Here is a 21,603-nt window from a genome sequence, read left to right on the forward strand (position 1 = left end):
AGTGCCTGTATACATGTTACATTTAAATTGCTAGCTCAAATTAAAAATGTCCATTATCATTAGTAATGAAAGAAAGTTATACTCATGTTTTGGCAAATTTTTGGCATGTGCAAAGACAGCTATATGGTCACCTTTGACCCTAAATACGGAAGCGAACACACGTTTTTGGCGGGCTCTTCGAAAATTTAAGGTTGGTAACGCTACGTCCATAATATTGGCACGCTTTATCTAAAACAGTTTGCACGGAACACAGGTTGTTCCTTAAACTAGGTATTGGATTGTATAGTTTGTTGTTTGTCTGTTTTGCTAGGTGGAACTACCTACTTTAGATCTGTCCTGCCATATCGTAGCGATGCCCCCCTCCATAACACAGATGACCAAGTCGCTGGATGTGTTTGATATATTCCATGGCCGTTAATGGATGCCACTGACATTTATGTAGAACGCTGTTTTACTATACCATGTACCGGTATTGCACCGTTATATGGCTTGAACCTGCTGAAGAGTAAAAAAGCACCATTGACACATAGATGAAATTTTCCTCTTTATTGATTGAATGAAAATTATGAACATGAAATGTCAGTGAATGAATGACTGAGTCCTTTCATCTTGTTTCCAGATCACTATGGGAAAAAGGAAAGAACCAACCCACAAGCCTGTCCCTTGTGGGGTTTGGGTCTCCAAGAAGAGGGAGAAACAGGTTTGTATTTAGCCTTATATCAGTAAAAATACATATATTTTTACACAATAAATGTAACGTTAAGTAACGTTATAACAACTGCTAAAATATTACAATTCTTCTCATAAACTTATCAAGTTAACAGGAGACTATAACATGTTTATAGTATGGGCTGAGACTTCATCCTGTAAATTCATTAATCCATATGATTTGATTATACTTTAGAAGGAGAAAAGATATTAGATATATTATTGAACTTTTGGGCTATAATCTGTAATTTCATATGGTACCTGGGACTTAAATCTCATATACATTTTACCTTAATTCCTTTGTTTTGTCATAAAAATATTCTAACAATTCCTTTGAATTTTCAGCTGTTACTGCCCCAACCAAAGCGTGCCAGGCTGTCATCTGTGACTGTTATACCAGCACGGCAGACAGGTGGTGCTAGAGAGCTGCCCAAACGCCAGGCCACGATAATGGAGATTTTTGGCTCAAGAGGAAGAAAAGATGCTGACACCGCAGCTGCTACATCCGGTACAAGTCTAATTTATGGTTTGTTTGTTTGTTTGTTTATTTGTTTGTTTTTCATAATGAGTGAGTGTGTTGAACACCAACGCTACTCATTCATGCCTAAGTTAAGTAAGGAAATCCAAGATTTATTCATGATCAGTATTCAAACTTCATACTTGATCAAATTACCCCCATGTTACAATCACCCCCCCACACATAGTGACATCTTGTCAATGTGGGTAATTTTGCTTGCCATACATGTTATACAGGTACAGGACAAGACCAGGAGGAAGCTTCAGGTTCTAGCAAACAGGACACTACATTGTTGTCCCCAGAGTCAGCCAAGCAGGAAATCAGACACAAAACTTCTAAAAGTGACAGCAACTGCAGCACAGCACAAAAGAATTCAGCAGTTGACTTGAAAAGCAAGGAAGGGTCAGAAGAAGAGGGACTCAGCTTTAGTTTGAGTGATGGCACACATACACAGAATGACCAACCTCTTTCCCCACTCAAGTACACACAAGATTCCGAAGGAAACCTTAGATGGAAAAGTCCATCCGACTTGCTAAAAAGCGAGACCATTGATGACGTTTTTGCTCAAAATCAGACTGTAAGTAACTCAACAGCAGAAGCAAAACAACCACTGCATTTGAAGACAATAAGGAAACCTAGGGATGTAAACAAGAGTTGTGAAAATGTAAGATCCCAGAAAACAAGAGCAGAAAAAACGCTGCAGCAGATAGAAAAGCATGAAGTTTTGTCTCCACCGATGTATACTCTAAACACAGAAGGAGACCTGAAGGTGAAGTGGACAACAGAACAGGACTGTCCTCAGACAGGAGGTGACCAAAATGTACTTCTTAACGAAAAATTAACATTGGACACAATGCCATGTACAGAGGAATTGTCACCTCTGCAGTACACTTTAGACAGTCAGGGGGAGCTTGTGCACAATGAGAACCACCATCGTGATAGTGTAGGAATAGAGAACTCAGAAGATAGTCATCCTCTAACATGTGAACCAAGTGATGTGGACAGTGATGATGACTCTCAGCTTTTAGAGCCAGGGGATTTCTCAGAGCTCAAGTACACATTAGACTCTGAAGGAGAACTTAGATATAAAAGAAACTAGTAACAAAGTCTAGGTCTTCAGGAAAAATCAGTTGGACACAATGTCATGCACATGCTCATTGTCAGCCTTTCTTTATCATTTTTCAGAAGAAATAGGAAAATGTTTGGATGAGAGATTATAGCTCTCCTACTTTACTTACAGGAAATAACTAAATGATTCACTTTTAAGCCCCTATTTAAAAGGAATTGATTTCAATTTAGAATAGAAGGGGAAGGGGGAAAGTTTGTTTTAAGTTTGTAGTTGAAACTAGTCTGTAGTACTTAACTATAGCTATGAATTATACATTGGAAACACATTTCATTTGAAGTGTCATGCAAAAATAAACCACCACAACCATTTCAAGATTTCATATTCTGATTTTGTCCACAAGTCGAATAAGGTAGTAAAAAGTTATATTCTCAAGTAGTAGTCTAAATCAGTCATGTTCTGTGACTGTGTTTACTTGGCAAGGAACTCTTCTTATACTGAATGCTGGCCATAAAAATGATCATTTTCAATATAATCTTACCTTCGGAAGTTCCTATTTTGAGAAGCTGGTGTCTTTTGTCACCCATTTGATATAAGCACATATGTGCATTTAATTATAAAATGTCAGCATACATAGACGAATAAGGACTTTGAAATTTCAATAAGGATGAATACAAGCAATAATTGATCATTAACAAACTTATGTTATACTAGCATTTTCTTTAGAATCTTTCAGTAATTCATGCAAAAGGCATTGCCTCCTTGTGGAATTTGAAGGCATGGCAGCTCTTGGAACTGGGTGGACAGTCAACCTTTCCCAAAAGAAATAGTTTTTAATAAAAAACCTGGTGAACCACACATCTTTTTTAGTCACTGACGCCCCGGCCGTGTAATGTCTAACCGTTCACAAAATCTAGTAGATTGAGTTACCTCGCGTGTTTTCTGAAGTACTTTAGGACCGGTAAATAAACATGGTAATTCATAGAAACGTTGTTCTTTGGATGCAAATTGTTCGAATATCATGTATGTATGTATCGTAGAACACTGACAAAAAGGTAGCAAATCATGTTTAACGGGAGGTGCCCCAACACGGTACGCTTTTTCTTGCGCTCAAACTCATGGCGCTCCATCGCTAATTACCTGAGAGTGGTCAAATTTTGATGACTGAATTTTATACACATAGTTTTGAACAACATACTTGAATAAGAAATGCATTCATGTGGTTCATGAACCTTTCGCGCTACGTGTTACAAGCGGCAAACGCTGTGAGACAATTTCGTGTATGTAGCCTTTCAATTTTGTGCTACGCTGGACAGTGTGCCTAACTCGGTACGCTTTTTTTACATTTCTCTCTCTTCAGAAGTAAGTTGTAAATTTAAGTACACAGAAAAAAATTAATAGTATGATATTTCAGCTTTCTTTTGACAGTAAAATCGTGACTGTATGTACTTGTTGTCTCACATGAGGAAGGCTGTACCTAGAACAATCCAGCTGATGTTTTTACGGGTAATGGGCTGAATGCACTGATTGTGAATGCCCTACTAAAAAAAACATTACGAAAAAACGACACCGCCAACATCAACAAAACTCTGTTTGATTATATGAAAACATCGTCTACATCTCTCTATCAAGTCTTATTTTCATAGACAGCACGAATCATTTGTTACAGTCAAATAAATCTTTGGAGCGTTCTCTAGTCTGCCAACTTCACGGCCACACTCCCTTGGGAGTACAATGGTGGCAATGTTTATGTCGCTTCTTTTTGGTTGCTTTTCTCCTCAACAAACATTTGAAGACCCATATTCATAGTGTTTTATGGAACTTTATTTATGTGTATCATGGCAGTTGTGTGACTGCTTGAAAGAGTTCGCATAGTTAGCGACACGAGCCGCCAATACGCAGAGGCCGGTGACCGCAGTGATTCAGCACTGTCAACATTACTGTTAGAATTCTGTTTAAAAAAACATGAAGTAAATATGCTAAAGTATACTTAGAATGCAAATTAAAGCTGTGTGCATGGACTTGGTTTATTTACCTTTGTAATCAGCATAGTCAGTGGTAACAAACACGGTGTACTTATGGATAATAAGATCAGCAAAAAATCCGTGCCGTCTTAGGACGGGAACCGTCTTAGGGCGGTCCCCGTTACAGGTAATGCCATTCGCCTTTATCCGCGGGGTAATCTATATCCGTTGCCTTTAAAAACAGGATATTTGGCGAATCAAGTCGACGTATGGTGGTTTCAAACAGCAATTTTTTTTTTTCAAATTTGCATTTGAAACCATGCCCGACGGCCTGTTTTTTTTTAAACAATGGACATATGTTATCCCGGATAAAGTTAATTTTGTCCCTGGCATTTTACGCGGCTGTCAGGCATACTCTGGTAACAACTTTACAAACGGTCGCACACTCCACCTGTCAATCATAGCAAATTCCCGCGCAAAACGTCGACCGACGCGTCATGACCCTCGCCTCAGGAGAGATGTAGCCTCCTCATCAGTCTTTCCGAGACGGGCTATTTTGGGGTTTATGATATTTTTCTTAGCCTCCACCAGGCCTTCCTACGGAGGTATGGGGATCGTAGAATCCCCCCCCCCCCCAAAAAAAAATGGGAAAATTGGCCAATTAGTACATGCTCAGGTCAATGTTCCCCTTTGCGGCCGACCAACTCCTCTGTAGTAGCAAAACTCCCCTGGCAAATTATTCTCCCTATAACAGCCAGTGTAGTCAGTCTGGTATACTTAGAGACTAATCTTTTTGATAGCACCTGATGATTTTAAGATCTATTGCATTCAGTGTCAGTTGACCGCGGTAGTAGTACATGAATGCGATGACTGAATCATGATCATAGATCTAAAATGCCATCAGAAAAAAGCATGTTAATGCGCAATGAAGACCTTTATTATACGCTTTTTGCTCCCTGGGCTAAGTACATGTCACTTGATAACAATCATATACATGTAACAATGATAACAACCATATACATTTGTATGTACATATAAACGTCTAATCTATACATTTAACTTCCTCTCGCTTCCTGGTAATTGCATCAATGTAGGTAGTTGTATGATTGGTTTATCGAAGGCTGTAAGGAATATAAATTTCTTATTCAAGTATCTGTAGTGGGAAAATAGTTAGATAGAATGCTTCTATCGCTATCGTACAAAGGACTATAGTAAAGTGTGCCTCGTCTTCTACTTTATTTAAACTACATGAGAAGCCAAAGAGAGCCCGACTCGTGGAGCCTGCTGTGGAGGTTAGAACGGCAGTGTGATGTAAATGCCCACAGCTGTCGCGCCACCATTTCTATATACCGCACGCACGCACAGCACAGCGCACCCAGACACTGAATCACTTCCACACTCCAGCACTAGTGGAACGGAACCGCGCAGTCATAATACGTGAGGCATAATACATCCTCCCTACGTGTGTTTATACTTCCTATAACCTGGATACTCGCCAACGCGTCTAGCTCTCCCCGTGGAATTGCAATTCTAACGTCTGAGCGGATTTTGATAGGACACGGAATCACATCAGAGTCGCAGCTTCTCGTGTTGTTACAACTCGCCGTTCTTCAATCCAGCGCGAACAAAGGGATTTTACTATCTCCACAACGCAGGTACGTATATGTTTATAATTAACCTTATGTGGAAATGCTATAAGTGAAACCTTAACACTGATAAGGCCTTGGAAAAAATATTGTATTTCTGACCCGACCGACAATACATGCCGACCCTAGTCGGGGGTGGGGTGGTAGAAGGAGGGGTGACGACCGCTCGCAAAGGACATAAAAATTTTGGCTCTGAGTACAGTGATGACAGTGTTATAGAATCGTTTTCCACCGTTCTCCTTATTTCTATACAATAGACAATTGTCCTTGTACATTGCATATCTGTATAGTTCAAATATGAGATTCGTAAAATACCCAGTTGTATTTCAGTTTTACCTGGCAATTTCTTGAACAGGATTGGTTGGATTAATTCGTTCAACGTTTAGAAGAAGAAAAAAGAGCTGGATAATCCATACCTATCGATCATAATTCATCAAGTGCGCCATCATCGGACACACCACATTGATCTTCGTAGACCTGATTCATTTTGCTCAATTCATCCAAATATGCCTCTATTGTCCTTGGCTTTTTTACAATCTCCAAACTTAGTACCAACTTGCTCTAAATTTTTGGAAAGAGCACTGATTGTGTGTACTGAAGATTTTGCCTGCCAGACGACTCAAACTACGGATTCCGTTCCTTGATATTGGCTTTGACGTCTCCCCTCCCTGCACCAATATCTGCAGCGACATTTTTCCGCTTTACTGATGGTTGAAATGCATCGCAGCCGACAGTAATTGCCACAGCTATCGAGCACCTGTGGCGCGCACTTCTTGGCACAGTTTGTAATTTTGCGTATGATGATGTGTGTGGAGGTAGAAGCCCTCTCACAGAACGCATGTGCGGCGATAGGAATTCTTAGTAATATGTCAAAAGTGAAGGCGCCGAAAAAGAAAACTAATCGCACCAATATTACCTGAAATTACGATTTTTTGTTTGTGATTTTTTAAACTTCTAAAAACCGCAATTTCAGGCGACATTGCGCTTTTGAAGTTTAAGAAAAATCGCAATTTAGGAAATGTCTCAAATTAATTCATAGCAACATTGCGATTTCCGATATAAATTCTCACCTGAGCTTTATATCCAAATGCTCCCACGTCAGTCTAACCACAATGGAAAACTTGCTCGCCCTCTCAATTTTTTGCGCTATTTGGTGCGGTCCAGTGAGACACCAACTACTACACGATATCGGTTATCTATTGCCATAACAAACGTTTAAACAGCAGTACCCGTGACAGCTTGGTTCTGGCCCATGTACCACTATCTCGGGCACGGATCGAAGTTGAAGGTCATCCAAGTCATCGCTGCAATGTGAAGGTCAACACCACCCCCACCCCGCCCCCAACACACACAAACACAAGTTTGTATAACGTCCCAGAAATAGTGATCTTCGCAATACGTAGATCACTAAAAAAATCGTTGCTACTCCCCTGTCGAGATATCAGTTAAAATGGTAAGAACATTTATTTTCAATTCACACACAATTATCACGATCGCATAAAAACTCCAATCACATTAGTTAAATCCATTGCGGTTTATTTAAAATGCGGTCTAGTAAATTGCTATCACAGCATAAATGGCTGTCAAATATGGCTTCGTATACTGTGGCATTAAGTGATTTTTATTTGCGCATAAGTGGCTATACAGGAGTTTAAATTGAGTCAGATAGTAGGTGATATTCCGTATGTTTGTAAACCAGTCGTAGATGTTTGCCTGAATACCCCAAGAGAGCCTCCCGCCAGTGAACTCCATCTCGCCCCGAGGATGACAGATCGCCGTATTGATGTTGTAGACGGTTTTCCGATCACCACGCGACGTCCGCTCGCCAGCGGCCAATTCAGCGGTTCCTGAGAGGTAAACAGATGGCCATGACGGGCGTCTAAGACATGGAACGTAACGTTAAGCTCTCCATTAAGACTCTCTTATCCTTTGAATTTTAGTATTCCAGCTTGTGCAAGCTACAACGGTGACCAAACAGACGCTGTGTACAGGAGTGCTATCACGACAACAAATTCACAGCCACGAGCGAGAGGTAACGTTAGACACAATCTTTATCTAAATCACGCTTCCCTGCTAAGATTACAGACCGCTATCGTTACGTATGTCTTTACGGAAGTCCAATGTGTATGTTATACATGCTAATGCTTTGTGTTGATATCTCAGTCATCCGTGAATGTTAGTGGAGGGTATAGATGTCGCGAACACATTTGTCACGGGAAATGTGATAAGAGTGTGATTGGATCCGTTTCAGTCCTTGGTAATAGTTTTCACCATACATACCCTTCAATTTTGTGGACTGGAAAAAACAGTAGAAACCGGCGAAGGCGTGGGAAAATGTTGTGTCTCTGGTTATCATTTTACCTGACAGACCCTAGCATAACATGCCGACCATGGAGGGTCAGGAACATAATGAAATTCTGGTTGATGAAAACGTTGCAGTATCATTTTCCAGCAATTTCTCCTCAAACGGTATCTGTTGGAGCAGTTCAGCCGAAATCTAAAAGAATAAATATACAGCTAAAAATGAAACTGAGAAAAAGGAGAATCCGTTCCTACCCATCCTATTTTTCCAGACCTAAACTCCGAATCACATCATCTGTTTTTCTGGACCTAATACATGTAATAAGGTAAACTGTTCAGCAGTTCAATTTGCAGTTCAATTTGCTTCTTTTGTGCACTTAACCCTCTGAAATTACTCCACTTTTTGCAATTGTGTGTTTCCTTCCAATTTCTAGTCTGCTGCACTATTTGCCTAGTCCACAGAATTGCCTGCTTGAGTCTAATAACTATTATTTTCTCTCGTTGCTTTGGTATTCACATACATCAAACGAGACAGCATATGGTTGTGATGAAATGAGATAGAACAAGATAACATTTCCTCATATGAATGTATGTATACGAGACGTGCTGTGTTTCATAGTGGGTAGGACATGGCTATTGACAGGATGCTCCTAAACGAATAGTGCCAAAAAGTCCTATTGACATGAAGCACAGAAATACCTTAAATTCGGTGAACATCGCTTAAAATCTGTGCAATGCCTTCGTTTGAGTCATTACCAGACGTTCTTCTTTTCTTCCAAAATCCATTTTGTATCGTTCTAGTCAATTATTCTTACCCTGTCTTGTACAATTTTACAGGATTATTGTTATGGTTAGGGTTAACAACTTGACAGGATCACGAAGTGTTATTCCCAATGAAACATCCTGTCAATAGTGCCGAAAAAATCTCGTTAACCGAAGAGATTTTTTTTCAACAGTACACAAAAATTCGTATTGATAACCATTACATCCTGCTATTTTCTATTGACCAATACATCCTGTCAAAAGTGCGGATAAATTTTAGTGACTGGGACATCTTGCCAATAGCTTGGCCAATTGGATATGTCGTCCAGTCTCCAGTTCCAATCATCCCTTGGAAAACACAATAATCTGTTTTATTTTCTGGTCACTGGTCCAACTAAGGATGTGATCAGTTGTGATTCTGAAGGAAAGGTAAAATACAATAATCTGTTTTATTTTCCGGTCACTGCTGGTTCAACTAAGGATGTAATGAGCAGTGATTCTGAAGAAACGGTTTTCCATCCCTGGCACTTACAGATAATATCCGGTCTTCAGTGGGTCGGGTCCAAGAGTTGCTTCCGTTCAATTACACAGGGCTGATTGAATCTGCCAGCGCCGGAATTATGTGCTAGTTTATTTATATGTCTTCGTAACGAAATGACTACAAGCGGAAAACTGCAGATATATCTTCACTATGGTTCTCACGAGGTAATTAGTTTGGATACGAATCCTTCACAACCTGGGACAAGCACAGATTGCGTATTGTCTCCCAGCAGAGGTTTTGGCCGGGGAAGGGTAGTAGTGGTCGTTTTTGTTTTCTTTTTTCCTTCGTTCCGTTGAAAGACCATACAAAGACCAAAATTGGATTTGTGTTACTCTTGATTTCATAATTGAAAAAAGATACAAAAATATAGCCCAAAAGGCAGACAGTAGAACACACAAAACGTAAAAACTTCTTTTTCTTTGTCTATACAACGTGCTTTCATCAATGCTGAAAGCTCATTGCTCTATGCAGTTCGTTGCAAAAGAGACCTGTCCAATATTTGGGTCATAGCGCGGTCACAACCTCTAATAGTGGAAGGAGAGTGTTTGCAAGCAAAAGCGGTCATCGTTAAGTACAATACCAGCTACCACCCCCCACCCAACCCTACGAAGACTATGCTTGGAGACTACAGATTACATGGTAATGGTAATATTGAGTGTGTAAATAGCACTCCTTACACCCAGCCACGAAAAACCAACGGTTCCCCCTGCCAACACGCATTCCTAAGGCGTCCAGAATAGTTCCTAAGCAATCCAGGGGGTATAATGGTATAATATGCGCGACAGCATATATAGTAATTTGTGATTTCTGACGAGCGCCGGCCTGTTTCAGCTCAATGGCACGGATATTTGAGGCGGTGTTATAACATAGATTTCATGGTTGATCCCGGGCGTATAAAGGCAAATTTAGGCCACAGCAAGTACATTTTATGGATCACATGATACAGACTCCAGATTGAATACAAGGGCGTGAAAAAAAGCAAGATGGTTACAAGAAACATGAATATTCAAAGTATAGACAAAAAACGCAGTGAAAAATGGTAACACAGCCAACAAGTTTTTTTTATTCTTGTATTCAGGAAGTATACAAAGTGACATCAGTATGCTAGCCTTGTATCTCATTACGTTTTAAGTTGGTGCAATCTTGAAAGGCACAAGTGTTCCTTCTACAACCATCGAACTATAGCTAGTTTTACTTCTATTATTACTCATAACTACCTTACTAGCATCACTATTACAAGTACACTTAAGACGACATTAAGACATTTTTTTTCCATTTTCGTATTTTTGTTGTTATCTGGCTCTATGAGAGCATTTAACGGTAAATCGGTCGAAATCAGTGCACGCGCTGATGCCATCCATAAAATTTACTTGATGAGGCCTTTCGAACGTCAGACTGACACCAATGAATCGTCTTCGGTAGACTGTGTTCACGAACTGTGTACTCTTGTGTCTGGGTCGACTAACCCTCACACTCTTCCTGACTACAAATAAAGTCATCTACAAGGAAATGTTAGAATGCTAAATCGTGACGATTTCTAGCTCCCCGTTTGATGTTAGTCTGTTACGAGGACTTCTTAATCTACAAGCAGATTCTACGGTGCCATAAGATAGTATCGAAGCTGGCAAAGGAGTATAGTCGGCCAAAGGGAGTCAAACGGGCACCGGAGCATACACACTCTTCACTCTTCTGCCAGATTTTGATACTAGCTTATGCTACCGTGTCTGTAACGTATCTGCTTGGAGATTATAATCAATGTGATTTTCCGTTTGGCCTAATTTTGATGTGTCTGGTTGGTTACTTGTGCGTTCGCGGTTATTTAATGCAGTAGAGTGACTGGTGTCCACACGTTATACAGACCGGGGACAATGACCGGATGTTAGGTCAAAGGTCCTAGAAAGATCCCATACAAAGGAGGGGCCGCGTAGCACAGTGGTAGTGTATTCGGCCCGTGACCGAGAGGTCGCCGGTTCGAATCCGCATGCCGTGTTGCCGGTCTTGTGCCCTTGGGGAAGGCACTTTACACGACTTTCCTCACTTTACTCAAGTGAAAAATGAGTCGTCCCTCGGATAGGACGTTAAATGGAGGTCCCGTGTATGGGGAGAGTCATACCCTGTGCACGTTAAAGAACCCGCCACATGTGCGAACATCCACCCGAGCGGATCAAACCATTCCGGCCAAAATAGGGGTAGGGAATCTCCCGAGCAGCCCTCGTAACCCCTGCTTCGCCTATTGGGTCAGTTAGTCCTCACTCATAGTGAGCAATTGGGCTGGTCTCAATCATGATGTTTCTGACCTAGGGCGAAGAGTTGCTGTTACAGTTCCAATCATGTAACCCGTAACATTGAGTGGCCTTCAGGCCTTGTTACGAGGTGACCATTGAGTAAAAAAAAAAAAAAAAAAAAAAATACAATATATTTATAGGTCATCTTTATATATCTCCTGTCTCCAAGTTCCTTTTTATACACTTGCTTGCTACCTTATGAGTGCCAGTGGATAGAGTACATAACACTATATAAATCATCGAGAAACCCACAATGATGAATGAAATATTAAATTCACCAAAACAAACTAGAAATGTTTCACGGTTTCACCCTGTCCTATATTTTCCGCATCAGTTCCTCCTGTTCCACGGAAATGTTGAGACGATCCAATTTGTTCTGGAAGCTACATTTTTTTTGTATTTGCTTCCTTTTCAGGTTGGCTGTTTTTGTGAAATTGTGTAATACTATATTCCGTAATATTCTTCATACCTATTTAAACGCTAAGACAGCCACAACATCCTACGTTATGAATGTCCTGTCAAGGACCGTATGTAGATCAATTATTCAGGAAGCTCGGCACAATAATCCGCTCCTGGCACGACCCGGCACCCGCTGCTCGCTTCCTCGCCATTGTCGGGACTACGGGCTGAAAAGGAATAGAAAATAATCTGCTTTTCATCCACGCTATTGTGCCGTGGAGAAAGGCTTTGTTCGTGTGACAGTACAGAGGCTCGCATAGGGGTAGCCACGATATCAAAACATATAGATTAATACAACTGCAAATAATGACATTTCGGTCTTACAAGTAAACTGTTTGTGTGCCTTTGTTAATCCTTGTCAGTACTATTGTTCTGAACCAGTCATCTTTGTAACTAAACCCAAAATAGATTTTACCTATGGCTTGTGTAGGGCAATACATTGTGCGGAGAGTGATATATTATGTTATCATTTCAGAACGCACCATCCCTGAATAACCAGAATTTAAAAAATAATCTGAAATTCACTGTTTAGGTCAACAATGCATTTTGTTTCGACCATGTTTGCTGTAGCATTCCACTAACATCCCTCTGTCGTATAATCGTCAACAATATAGTGGCTTCTTGTTTTAATGTAGTAGTTCATCATGTAGTAGTTGAGAAGTAAGAATAATTTTGGACACGTTGGGTTCTTTTATCATCATGAACTATAAGTGTAACTTAGAACGCTGAGATCTCAGGTATACTGTGTAACCTGTTCGGTCTATTTACTACCTGCACCAAGGCCAATGTCCTTTAAATCTTACCGTAGCTATATATTGTTTCGTCGGTCGATAAAAACCATTAACAAAAGAGAGCAATAAAATATGGACCTATAATTGACTACATCATATGTTATATATCAAAATCTTTGATGACACAACAAAAGTACAGCGACCCTCGTCAGGTCTATTACAGCTACATATAACGTTACTGCATATAAACAGACAAATGCATTTTTTTAATGTAATAGAGCTACAATAAGGTCCTTTTTAACCTCCTTGAGAGGTACAACTCAATGCACAAGGAGTGACTGCTAACCTACGGTATATGTAATTACAATATGTAAGCCTTTTCAGTAGTTTTCAACATGATGTCCTTGGTAGCTATAGCTACAGTGCGCAAATCATCGGTACATTTACTTTTGGAATTAGATTCGGTATTAATGGCTCTGGGTTAAATGGGCCGCAATTATATCCATGTGCACTAAGAGCGATAGACAGGTCCATTATAAAGAACAGGGGTGTCGATATAGATTCTTTTATTTCCTTGTTTCATAATGTTAACGTTCTTGAAAATTCAACTGGTATCTTATATTTGTCTATTCTATGGTGAGTTTAGACATTGGTTTATTTGATGTAATTCTTCAAAGTGTCCAAAAGATCCTGTACATGAGCTTTTAGTTAGAATTCAGAGCAATAAATGTTTGTGTCGTGATAACAAAAAATTCTGAATTTGAAAAAAAAATTAATATCTTTAAACTTAGCCTTTACCTATAATCTAGTAACCTTTGTATCCAATATAGTACAGGAAAAAATGAGAGTCGACCGTATGTTGTTATTCCAGTCCTGACCGCAACGTTACCACCCGCCAACTGCCGACCTAATCCTACTGACCTTCGGGGTCAACATTCTCCCCATACCGCAGCAAAAATAACCCTACTTAAAGCGTACTCTCTCTCCAACTCTGCACCCCGCCAAGTGCGATCGTGAATGGGGAGCTGTGTTGTAACATTCCATCGACACAAATACTGTAAGTCTTCAAATACTCACGGGGATTTTTGTATTTGTAGTTTTGGGCGAAATCACCTTGAAGCCGTGGATAGTTTTTTTGCTACGTTTTTGTTTACTTAAATACCGCGAAAACCTTTCTACTTATAAAAAGATATAAAATCATTGCAAAAATTTGTGAACTTACAGATGACTGATCAGTGCTTTGTTTTGGTGCCAAATGGGAATATTGGATATAATTACCTAGGTTTAACATTAGTTTGTATTCTAAACCCTTGCTATATATTAGTTCATCTTTATGGTGTAGTCAATTATAAGCCCATGTCTTTGTTGCTCTTTTATTAATGTTCTTATCGACCGAAGAACTAAGAGCTTGTGATAAATGTAAACCTGCGTACAGTAGGCTGAATTTCAATAATGATCTTAGTCACATATTTTACTTGTCATCCTTTCGGTAAAGTTGAAAGATTTTATGCTAACAGATGCTATAAAATTGTGAATGAAATAGTTCTACGGTAGGCTCTGCAATCTCTCACGGCGGCGAATAATCGCTAGATTTTAACTTTTTTTCTGTAATATTCTACTGGACATTTCAAGGAATATTTCTGACACTCAAAGCTGTGGCCATTATCCATTTCAACATAATTGTTATTTTGGTGTTTGATGATGTAGTAATAATGGGTAATGACAGGCAATTAATTTACCAGCACGCGCAGCTCTGACGATATTTGGTATTCAGCTGGTATTCAGAATTTTCGTTTTTTTTTCACAGTTCTGGTGTATTAGCTTCTCCATTTGTATTTATGTTACCTTCACAGAAGGTACATACTGTTTTTGCTCTGTTTCTTCTTCTTTTCCGCACAAATAAAAAACATGAATATCTCCGAAACTAGACCTTGGAATATCTCGTAATTCAGCAAGCTGGTAGGTCTGCACATAAGACACTGCACCTTGGTCATTTGGTCCCCTAAAGATACCAAAAAATGATTTTATGGGGCAAAAAAGGGTGAAAAAACTAGCAATTTTAACACAAAATCGAACTTTCGAACCCAATAGAACTTTGGAACTACGTTCCAAGGCCCCGAGGTCAACGACCGGTAGCTATGGAACCCGCCCGGGAGATATGGAACATGGTGTTCGAACGAGGTCAACGACCGCTGCTAAGCAACACGGAAGTGTCCGCCCGTCAAATGATGACTTCATCTTGCTTTAGACGGCCTGAATTGGGCCAGAAGCCGTCCTCTGAATGATTTGTGGAATTCATTTTGCCAAGAAGTAATAAGAGATCAAGAAATTCACAGAGCTTTGACTTTATTTTGCCGAATATCGGCACCCTTTGCAATCAAATTCAAGGAAGGTAGAATGAAATTGAGCGCAGGCAGAATGAAATTTAATGCCCCCAAAGTATCAAAATGTGTCTCGGTCTAGGTCAGTTCTAAGTATTTGTTTCAATACTTTCCTTGATTTTGTTTAAGCTATAGGTTTTGCAACCTGCACAAGCCAGTTTTACCATGAGCCATCCAAACATTGTTCAGGTTGAGTCGGGGCGGCGGCGGTGGCGGCGGGGCGGTGGCGGCCGGGGCGCCCAGCGCGGTGTTCTCGCCAGGATTTTGTCACAGCGTCGGGGCAGGGGGCAGGTGTCCGAGGGGGGGGGGGCGGCCCAGGGGGGCAAAGCCCCCCTTAAGCTCTTGCATTTTAGGCTAATCAGAAGGCTTATTCTATCAGTTTTTAGGGCCATATCTACGATAATCGTAGCAGTCACTTAACTTCTTTTCAGCAGTATTTCGGGTCAAAGAGTCAAAGACAACTAAAAACTCATAAACAACAAACTTTACTCAGCTCAACAGTACTTATAACTATCGTCCGGTTTGTCATCCGAAGCTGAAGCGCTTCTTTATAGCGCTAGTACCTTCGCTGCGCTGCCGTGACGTGCGATTGATGTTGACGGTCTTATATCCCTACGTCGCCGCCTCGCTGTCAGACGATATTCCAACGGACATGTTTCAAGGAAAATATCCGGCGAAACCGCTGTTCCGCGTCAGATTCTATTCTATAAAACACGTAACGTTACGTGGGAATAAATGTTACAGTCTAATAAATATTTTGTAGAAGCACCGCTGTGGGGAAGTCCAAGGAATGCAATAATCACGTAGCATATGTTCGCTGTCAACTGGCACGCGGCTGTTTGAAACTCTAACCAACAGCGGCGGCCTTTGATGAAGTGGGCGAAAAAGTGCACTGCCTTGGTAACAAGGAAGCCGACGGTGTGGGCGGGGCCACATGGCGAGACTTCTCCCCCGAAAGCCCCGGCCCCGAAAGGAAATGCCCGGGTTTTACATACAAACTTACGATGGTTTGAATTTTACATTGCCGAATCAAAGAGCTTCAAATTTAGAACAGGAAATTTGGAAACGCGGACGGTCTTGCTCTAGAAATATGTCAGAAAGAATTGATTCTGTTTTCCGCGCTGAAAAAGAAATGACGCAACCAGTTGTAAGAGCCTTTGTGTTGATCAACAAATAAGGACATTCGCGGGAAATCTGGCTGTTCCGGGGAGGGATCCCACCCCCTGGTCACATGCGGCAAGGCCTACTCGCTACCCTGTTTACATTTTTGCACGAACGCAAGGCCGGCACACGCAAAATTTAGGAACAGGAAATTTGGGGACGCGACCCGCTCTTGCTCTAGAAATGTGTAAGAAAGAATTGATTCTATTTTCCGCGGTGAAAAAGAAATGACGCAACTAGTTGTAAGCGCCTTTGTGTTGATCAACCCCGCTCCCCAAATAAGGACTTTCGCGGGAAATCTTATACATTTTGGCTGTTCCGGGGAGGGATCCCACCCCGCTGGTCACTCGTGGCGGCAAGTCCTCTGTTTACAATCATTTCGCGCGAACGCAAGGGCGATCCTGGGTGGGAGGGGCTGCGAGACAACGGCACGGCGGGTGCTCTGAAACACCTCCCTTCGAGCTGATAACTTCTTGAAACAGCGGAGGCGCGTGCTTGGCGCGTGCTTTTGTGTTTTTACTACGATATTTTGTTATTTTTTCCCCAATCAACTGGTGTTTTCACGATTCTGTAAAAGCCGAGGTTGAGTTGCGTGCTCCGCGCGATAATATTGGTGAACAAACGCACTCAGAGAGAATAACTACTAACGTTAGCACTAGTGCAATTTTCTCAGACAGGCCAATAACTGTGGTAACGCTACGTGTATGTGGTAACGTGGGGATTTCTTTGGATGTTTCCTGACATTATAAGTAACTGACATATAATCATAAAAATGTAGCGAGACCTGTTCGTTTTTATCCACAGTACTGAATAGGAACGTTTTAATGAACTTGAGTAACTCAAGTTCATGCATAGAGCTGTCGTCCAAATGAAACACGGAATGGTGTCACGGTTCTAGTTAACCGATTTTTGAGTAAAAAAAAAACATTTGAGCAAAAAGAAACACATGACTACGTTAGACGCAAGGTCACTGCGTGTCGCCGGCGGTTACATAAAAAAACTCAAAGTTTTACGCCTGAGACATAAAGGTATGTGAAACAAAAACGATGGACTTGATGAGTTTATTTCGCTATTAAACTGACCTTGAACAAACATGATTAACTGCAGCGTGGAACGCCCGCCCCATCTTAGGTCACGGTCATTCCGTTCACCTTGTTGTTCATCATGTAAGTTACCACAGCGCTGCGTTGGTCCCCAGCAAGCAAGTGGAGCACGGAAACGAAGTCAGCTGGGTACATTACAATTAAGCTACGTGCAGCTTTATACACGGTGGGAGTGGCCGGCACAGCACAAAACCCCAGGCACAAAATCAACGCGAAAGTTTAGTGTAGCAGAAACCTAACCCCTTAAAGTTTGCATGATTGACAGGCGGACGGGTTCGAAGTGTGCCGGGCGGCACGTATTGATAATGAGGGCATAAACAAACTACGTACATCAAACGTAAATCAAAATTGTTTGCTAAAAATTAAAAGAAATTTATGAAATGTGAATTGCGGACTCTGAAAAAAATGATCGAGCCGTTCAAATATGAATGAATTTACACAGATTGACAGGAATCATATAGCGGAGGAAGCATATAGCGGAGAAGAGCTGCGTACTGTGAAGATTACATGGAGTGTGCAGGGGTAGCCATATCAATTTCAGCTCTGAGAGTATCCGTCAACTGCGTGACGTGAACGAATATAATAGATTTGTGGCAATTTTAGCGATTACGCTAACCAGCTGTTTCTATGAATTTGTGCGATTTACAGTAGTTGGTAACCACTAGACGGCGATCGCGCCGCGCTCTTACTGCGACATAAATAGGATTGTGTAGCCTTCGATTTCACACTGGGTATATTATAGAAAACGTAAAAGTGTGACAGAGCATGCTGAGGAGAACCCTTCGCGCTGCGTAGTACAAGCGGCAAACTCTGTGAGACGTTTTTGTGAATGTACCTTCCGATTTTTGTGCTACGCTAGACAGTGTGCCGTAACTTGGTAGGCTTGTTTTAATTTTGCTCTCTTCAAAGTTAGTCTAATTCAAGAAGACAGAAACGAGAATTCAATTCTATAATATTTTGGCTTCCTTTTGACAATAAAATTGTGACTGTGTGTGCTTCTTGTCTCACGTGAGGCTGAAAAAAATTCCTAGGCCCTGACCCTCCCGCAGACGGCCGTCTTCCCCACGCTAAATGTCGTCGAGTAAACCCTGTTGACGACCGTCAGAAATGGAGAACCTTTGTGGACAGACAGACTGCCCTGTGGCTTGTAGCTATGGGACTGAGATGAGATGATGATGAGAAACCCTGTGTGGAACAATATTAGACGTTGTGTTCATTATTCAAGATGCATAACGTTACAGATAAAAAATTATCAACATTTATTTGTACCTTCTTGTCTTATCCTGTGTCAACATCTGCAACTATTTCAGTTTACCCTTCCTGGTAGAAATGCTAGGCTAGACCATGTGAAGGTAACATTCTGTATTTGCTTGCAAATGTTACCTGTCTAGTCTTATATTCCTTTCTATCATGAGCACCCGAGACATTTCTGCCTTTCGTGCACATCGTATTGTTAGCCTCTAAGCTATTTTGAAACGGGTTCTGTATATATAAGGACTATGTCAGCCTCCACCAGGCCTTCTTTAGAGGCTATGGACAGCAGAATTTGGTGAATAATTGTCCATGACAGTGAACCCGGGTAAGGGTCATATTTCCTCATGGCAACAAATAATGTGGTGGCCAAACTCTGACAATTTTTTTTTCTCTATTTGGCTAAATTTTATCAGTTTTCAGCCAGTTTATTTTGTCCGATGGGGACTAAGACCTAGCAGCTAAAATACGGAAGGATACCAGGCTAGCACTACCCTTGTGGACATCAAGAACAAAACAGGCTTCACGAAAAAATGGTCTTTTGTTGTGTTCCTTTCCTATTCAAACGAGTCGTCACCATAGCTACCCCCTCCAATGGAGGTTAGCCCCACGCGGTTTCACTAACATTTCTGTATTCTATTGTTGTTGCAGTGACACGCCGGGGAAGAAGAGAGAGGTGCAGCCATGTTGTTGAGAAAGTCTCTCTCCTTGCTGACGCTACGGCGCGGAAAGGACGTCGAAGCCATCGAACTGTCTGAGACAGAGGCGTCGCGACAGAAGACGCGTCACGTCGGATTTATGGTGGTGTACGTCGGTAAAGTACCGCTTGGAGACGGCGTTACGCCGGGGCCTGGATGCACCGAGGCCGCCGTGGCCCAGTTAGTCGGACCGGCAGCAGCAAACGGCAACGTGGAGGTTCCAGGCCGCTTGGACATACTTCCACACGGGATTAGACTGTCGAAGACTCCAGAGGAGAGTGACGACGACATTGGCGTTCAACAACAGCAACAAAACCAGGACACGCTGACGACGTTTGACTTGCAGAGAATCGCCTTCTGTTCGGCAGACCACAAGGCGAGGAACAATGTGTTCTCCTGGGTGTACCGAGAGGTTGGGGAGGTCGGGCGGCCCGTGCTGGAATGCCACGCGGTGTTGTGTGAGAGTCAGCGCCACGCCAAGTTCTTCGCGCTCCGGCTCGGCCACTTCTTCAACTCCGCCTGGAACCAGATGGCGCGCGCCGAGCAGTCGCTGCGACTCCTTCAGGAGGGAAGGAAGATTCGAAGAAGCAGCACCCAACACGAATGTCTTGGCACCTCCTCCACGACGACAACAACATATCCTAAAGCCCCTCACGATCACCGAGACCTGGACTCTTCGCAAACCAACGGAGTCGCAGGCAAACCAACACAGAACGGTGCGGTGGTACCAACAACAGGGGCACACATTTCGGCAGAGTCCGGCCAGGACATGTTGAAGAACGCTGACATCCAACATACATCTCAAAATGGCGTTGCCGAGATCTTCATATAATCTCAAATGACTACTGAATTTGTTGCGGATATCTTGCCAATATTGAACAATAATACTTTACCGAACACGCACATTTGCTGAGGATGGAGACCCGAAATGCAGTAGAAATTTTACAAATGATAAGGTTACCCGTGCTGGTGTTGTTGTTGTTTTTGTTCTTTGAGAATGTGTAATTATGTTCTTATCTTCGTCATAAGTTTAGCTCCACAACAGAGTAGTGAATAGAAGCGGCTATCTTTTAAGTCATCGTGGTTTAGAGACTGTACGTTCGCATGGTAGTTTACCTGTCTCTGTTAGACTATCTGAGTTGCTGCAACAATAGTAGAAACTGACTGTGATTTTCAACTATTTCTACTATTGGATATCAGCAAGCAAAGGAATTTGGTAGAGTCAGAGCCTATGATGTTCTGATTGTGACATCGATTTTAACCTGGACCGAAACGAATATAGACGAAATGCTTTTCTGTAAGAATTAGAATCTGATAGCCATTCAATTGTAACATATCTTTCTTTCTGATTAAACCATTTGCAATACGTATATTGAAGAAGTTCAGCCTACTAATTTGTAGCTTGTACCGCGAACCGTTTCAAAACACAAAAATATCTTGACAAGAATCATAACTGAAACGTCATAGTTAATTTTTTGTCGTCTTTTTGCTTGACCAACTCCCTGCTAGTACTGTAGTGCCATTCCGTGGTGATGGCAATAGCAACATATACTGTACATCTTGAGTGGGCTAACTACAGGTCTGTAGTTGTATATTGGTCACGTTTGTTGTACGAGATCTTCGCACGATCGCAAACTGTGGGCATCATTGGGACAGTCGTGCGTATGTCGTACACAATTCAACTGTCTTGTTACGGTAAGGTTGTCTTTGATCCTTGTCGCACGTTGGTTCTGACACGACCTTTAACATAAAAAATTCACGCGACAGCCTGCACGAAATGTGGTCGCGCCATAATCTTAAGCTTATACACGATTTCATCTCTTTCTTTCCTCTTTGTAATACCATAACAAAACCGATACCTTCTCATATTTCCGTACGCGTTAACAATGCGAATCCGTATTTCTGTACCCATACTAGATTGAATGTACATGAATGTTTGTACTCTTATGATCTGTATTTAGCCTATCAGAGCAGGTATGTAGAGTAAATGTATTCCTTATTTGTTCATTCATTCCTTGTTCATGTGAGT

At 41.5% G+C, this 21,603-nt stretch overlaps 1 protein-coding gene and 1 long non-coding RNA gene across 2 annotated transcripts; both read left to right on the top strand.

Moving 5' to 3' along the window:
* The first annotated feature begins 133 nt into the window (after positions 1-133).
* LOC118428242 lies at positions 134-1,230 on the top strand. The gene is made up of 3 exons (XR_004832628.1): positions 134-190; positions 620-700; positions 1,054-1,230. It is a non-coding gene; the product is annotated as an uncharacterized LOC118428242 (long non-coding RNA).
* A 6,664-nt stretch (positions 1,231-7,894) lies between these two features.
* LOC118427681 (PTB-containing, cubilin and LRP1-interacting protein-like) lies at positions 7,895-20,722 on the top strand. Its single transcript, XM_035837575.1, has 2 exons — positions 7,895-7,933; positions 19,528-20,722. The coding sequence occupies exon 2, from the start codon at positions 19,561-19,563 to the stop codon at positions 20,404-20,406; it is 846 nt and encodes a 281-aa protein (XP_035693468.1). The 5' UTR covers positions 7,895-7,933; positions 19,528-19,560; the 3' UTR covers positions 20,407-20,722.
* Positions 20,723-21,603: the final 881 nt, after the last annotated feature.

Source organism: Branchiostoma floridae, chromosome 12, assembly GCF_000003815.2.
Source record: "Branchiostoma floridae strain S238N-H82 chromosome 12, Bfl_VNyyK, whole genome shotgun sequence".
NCBI classification, from domain to species: domain Eukaryota; kingdom Metazoa; phylum Chordata; class Leptocardii; order Amphioxiformes; family Branchiostomatidae; genus Branchiostoma; species Branchiostoma floridae.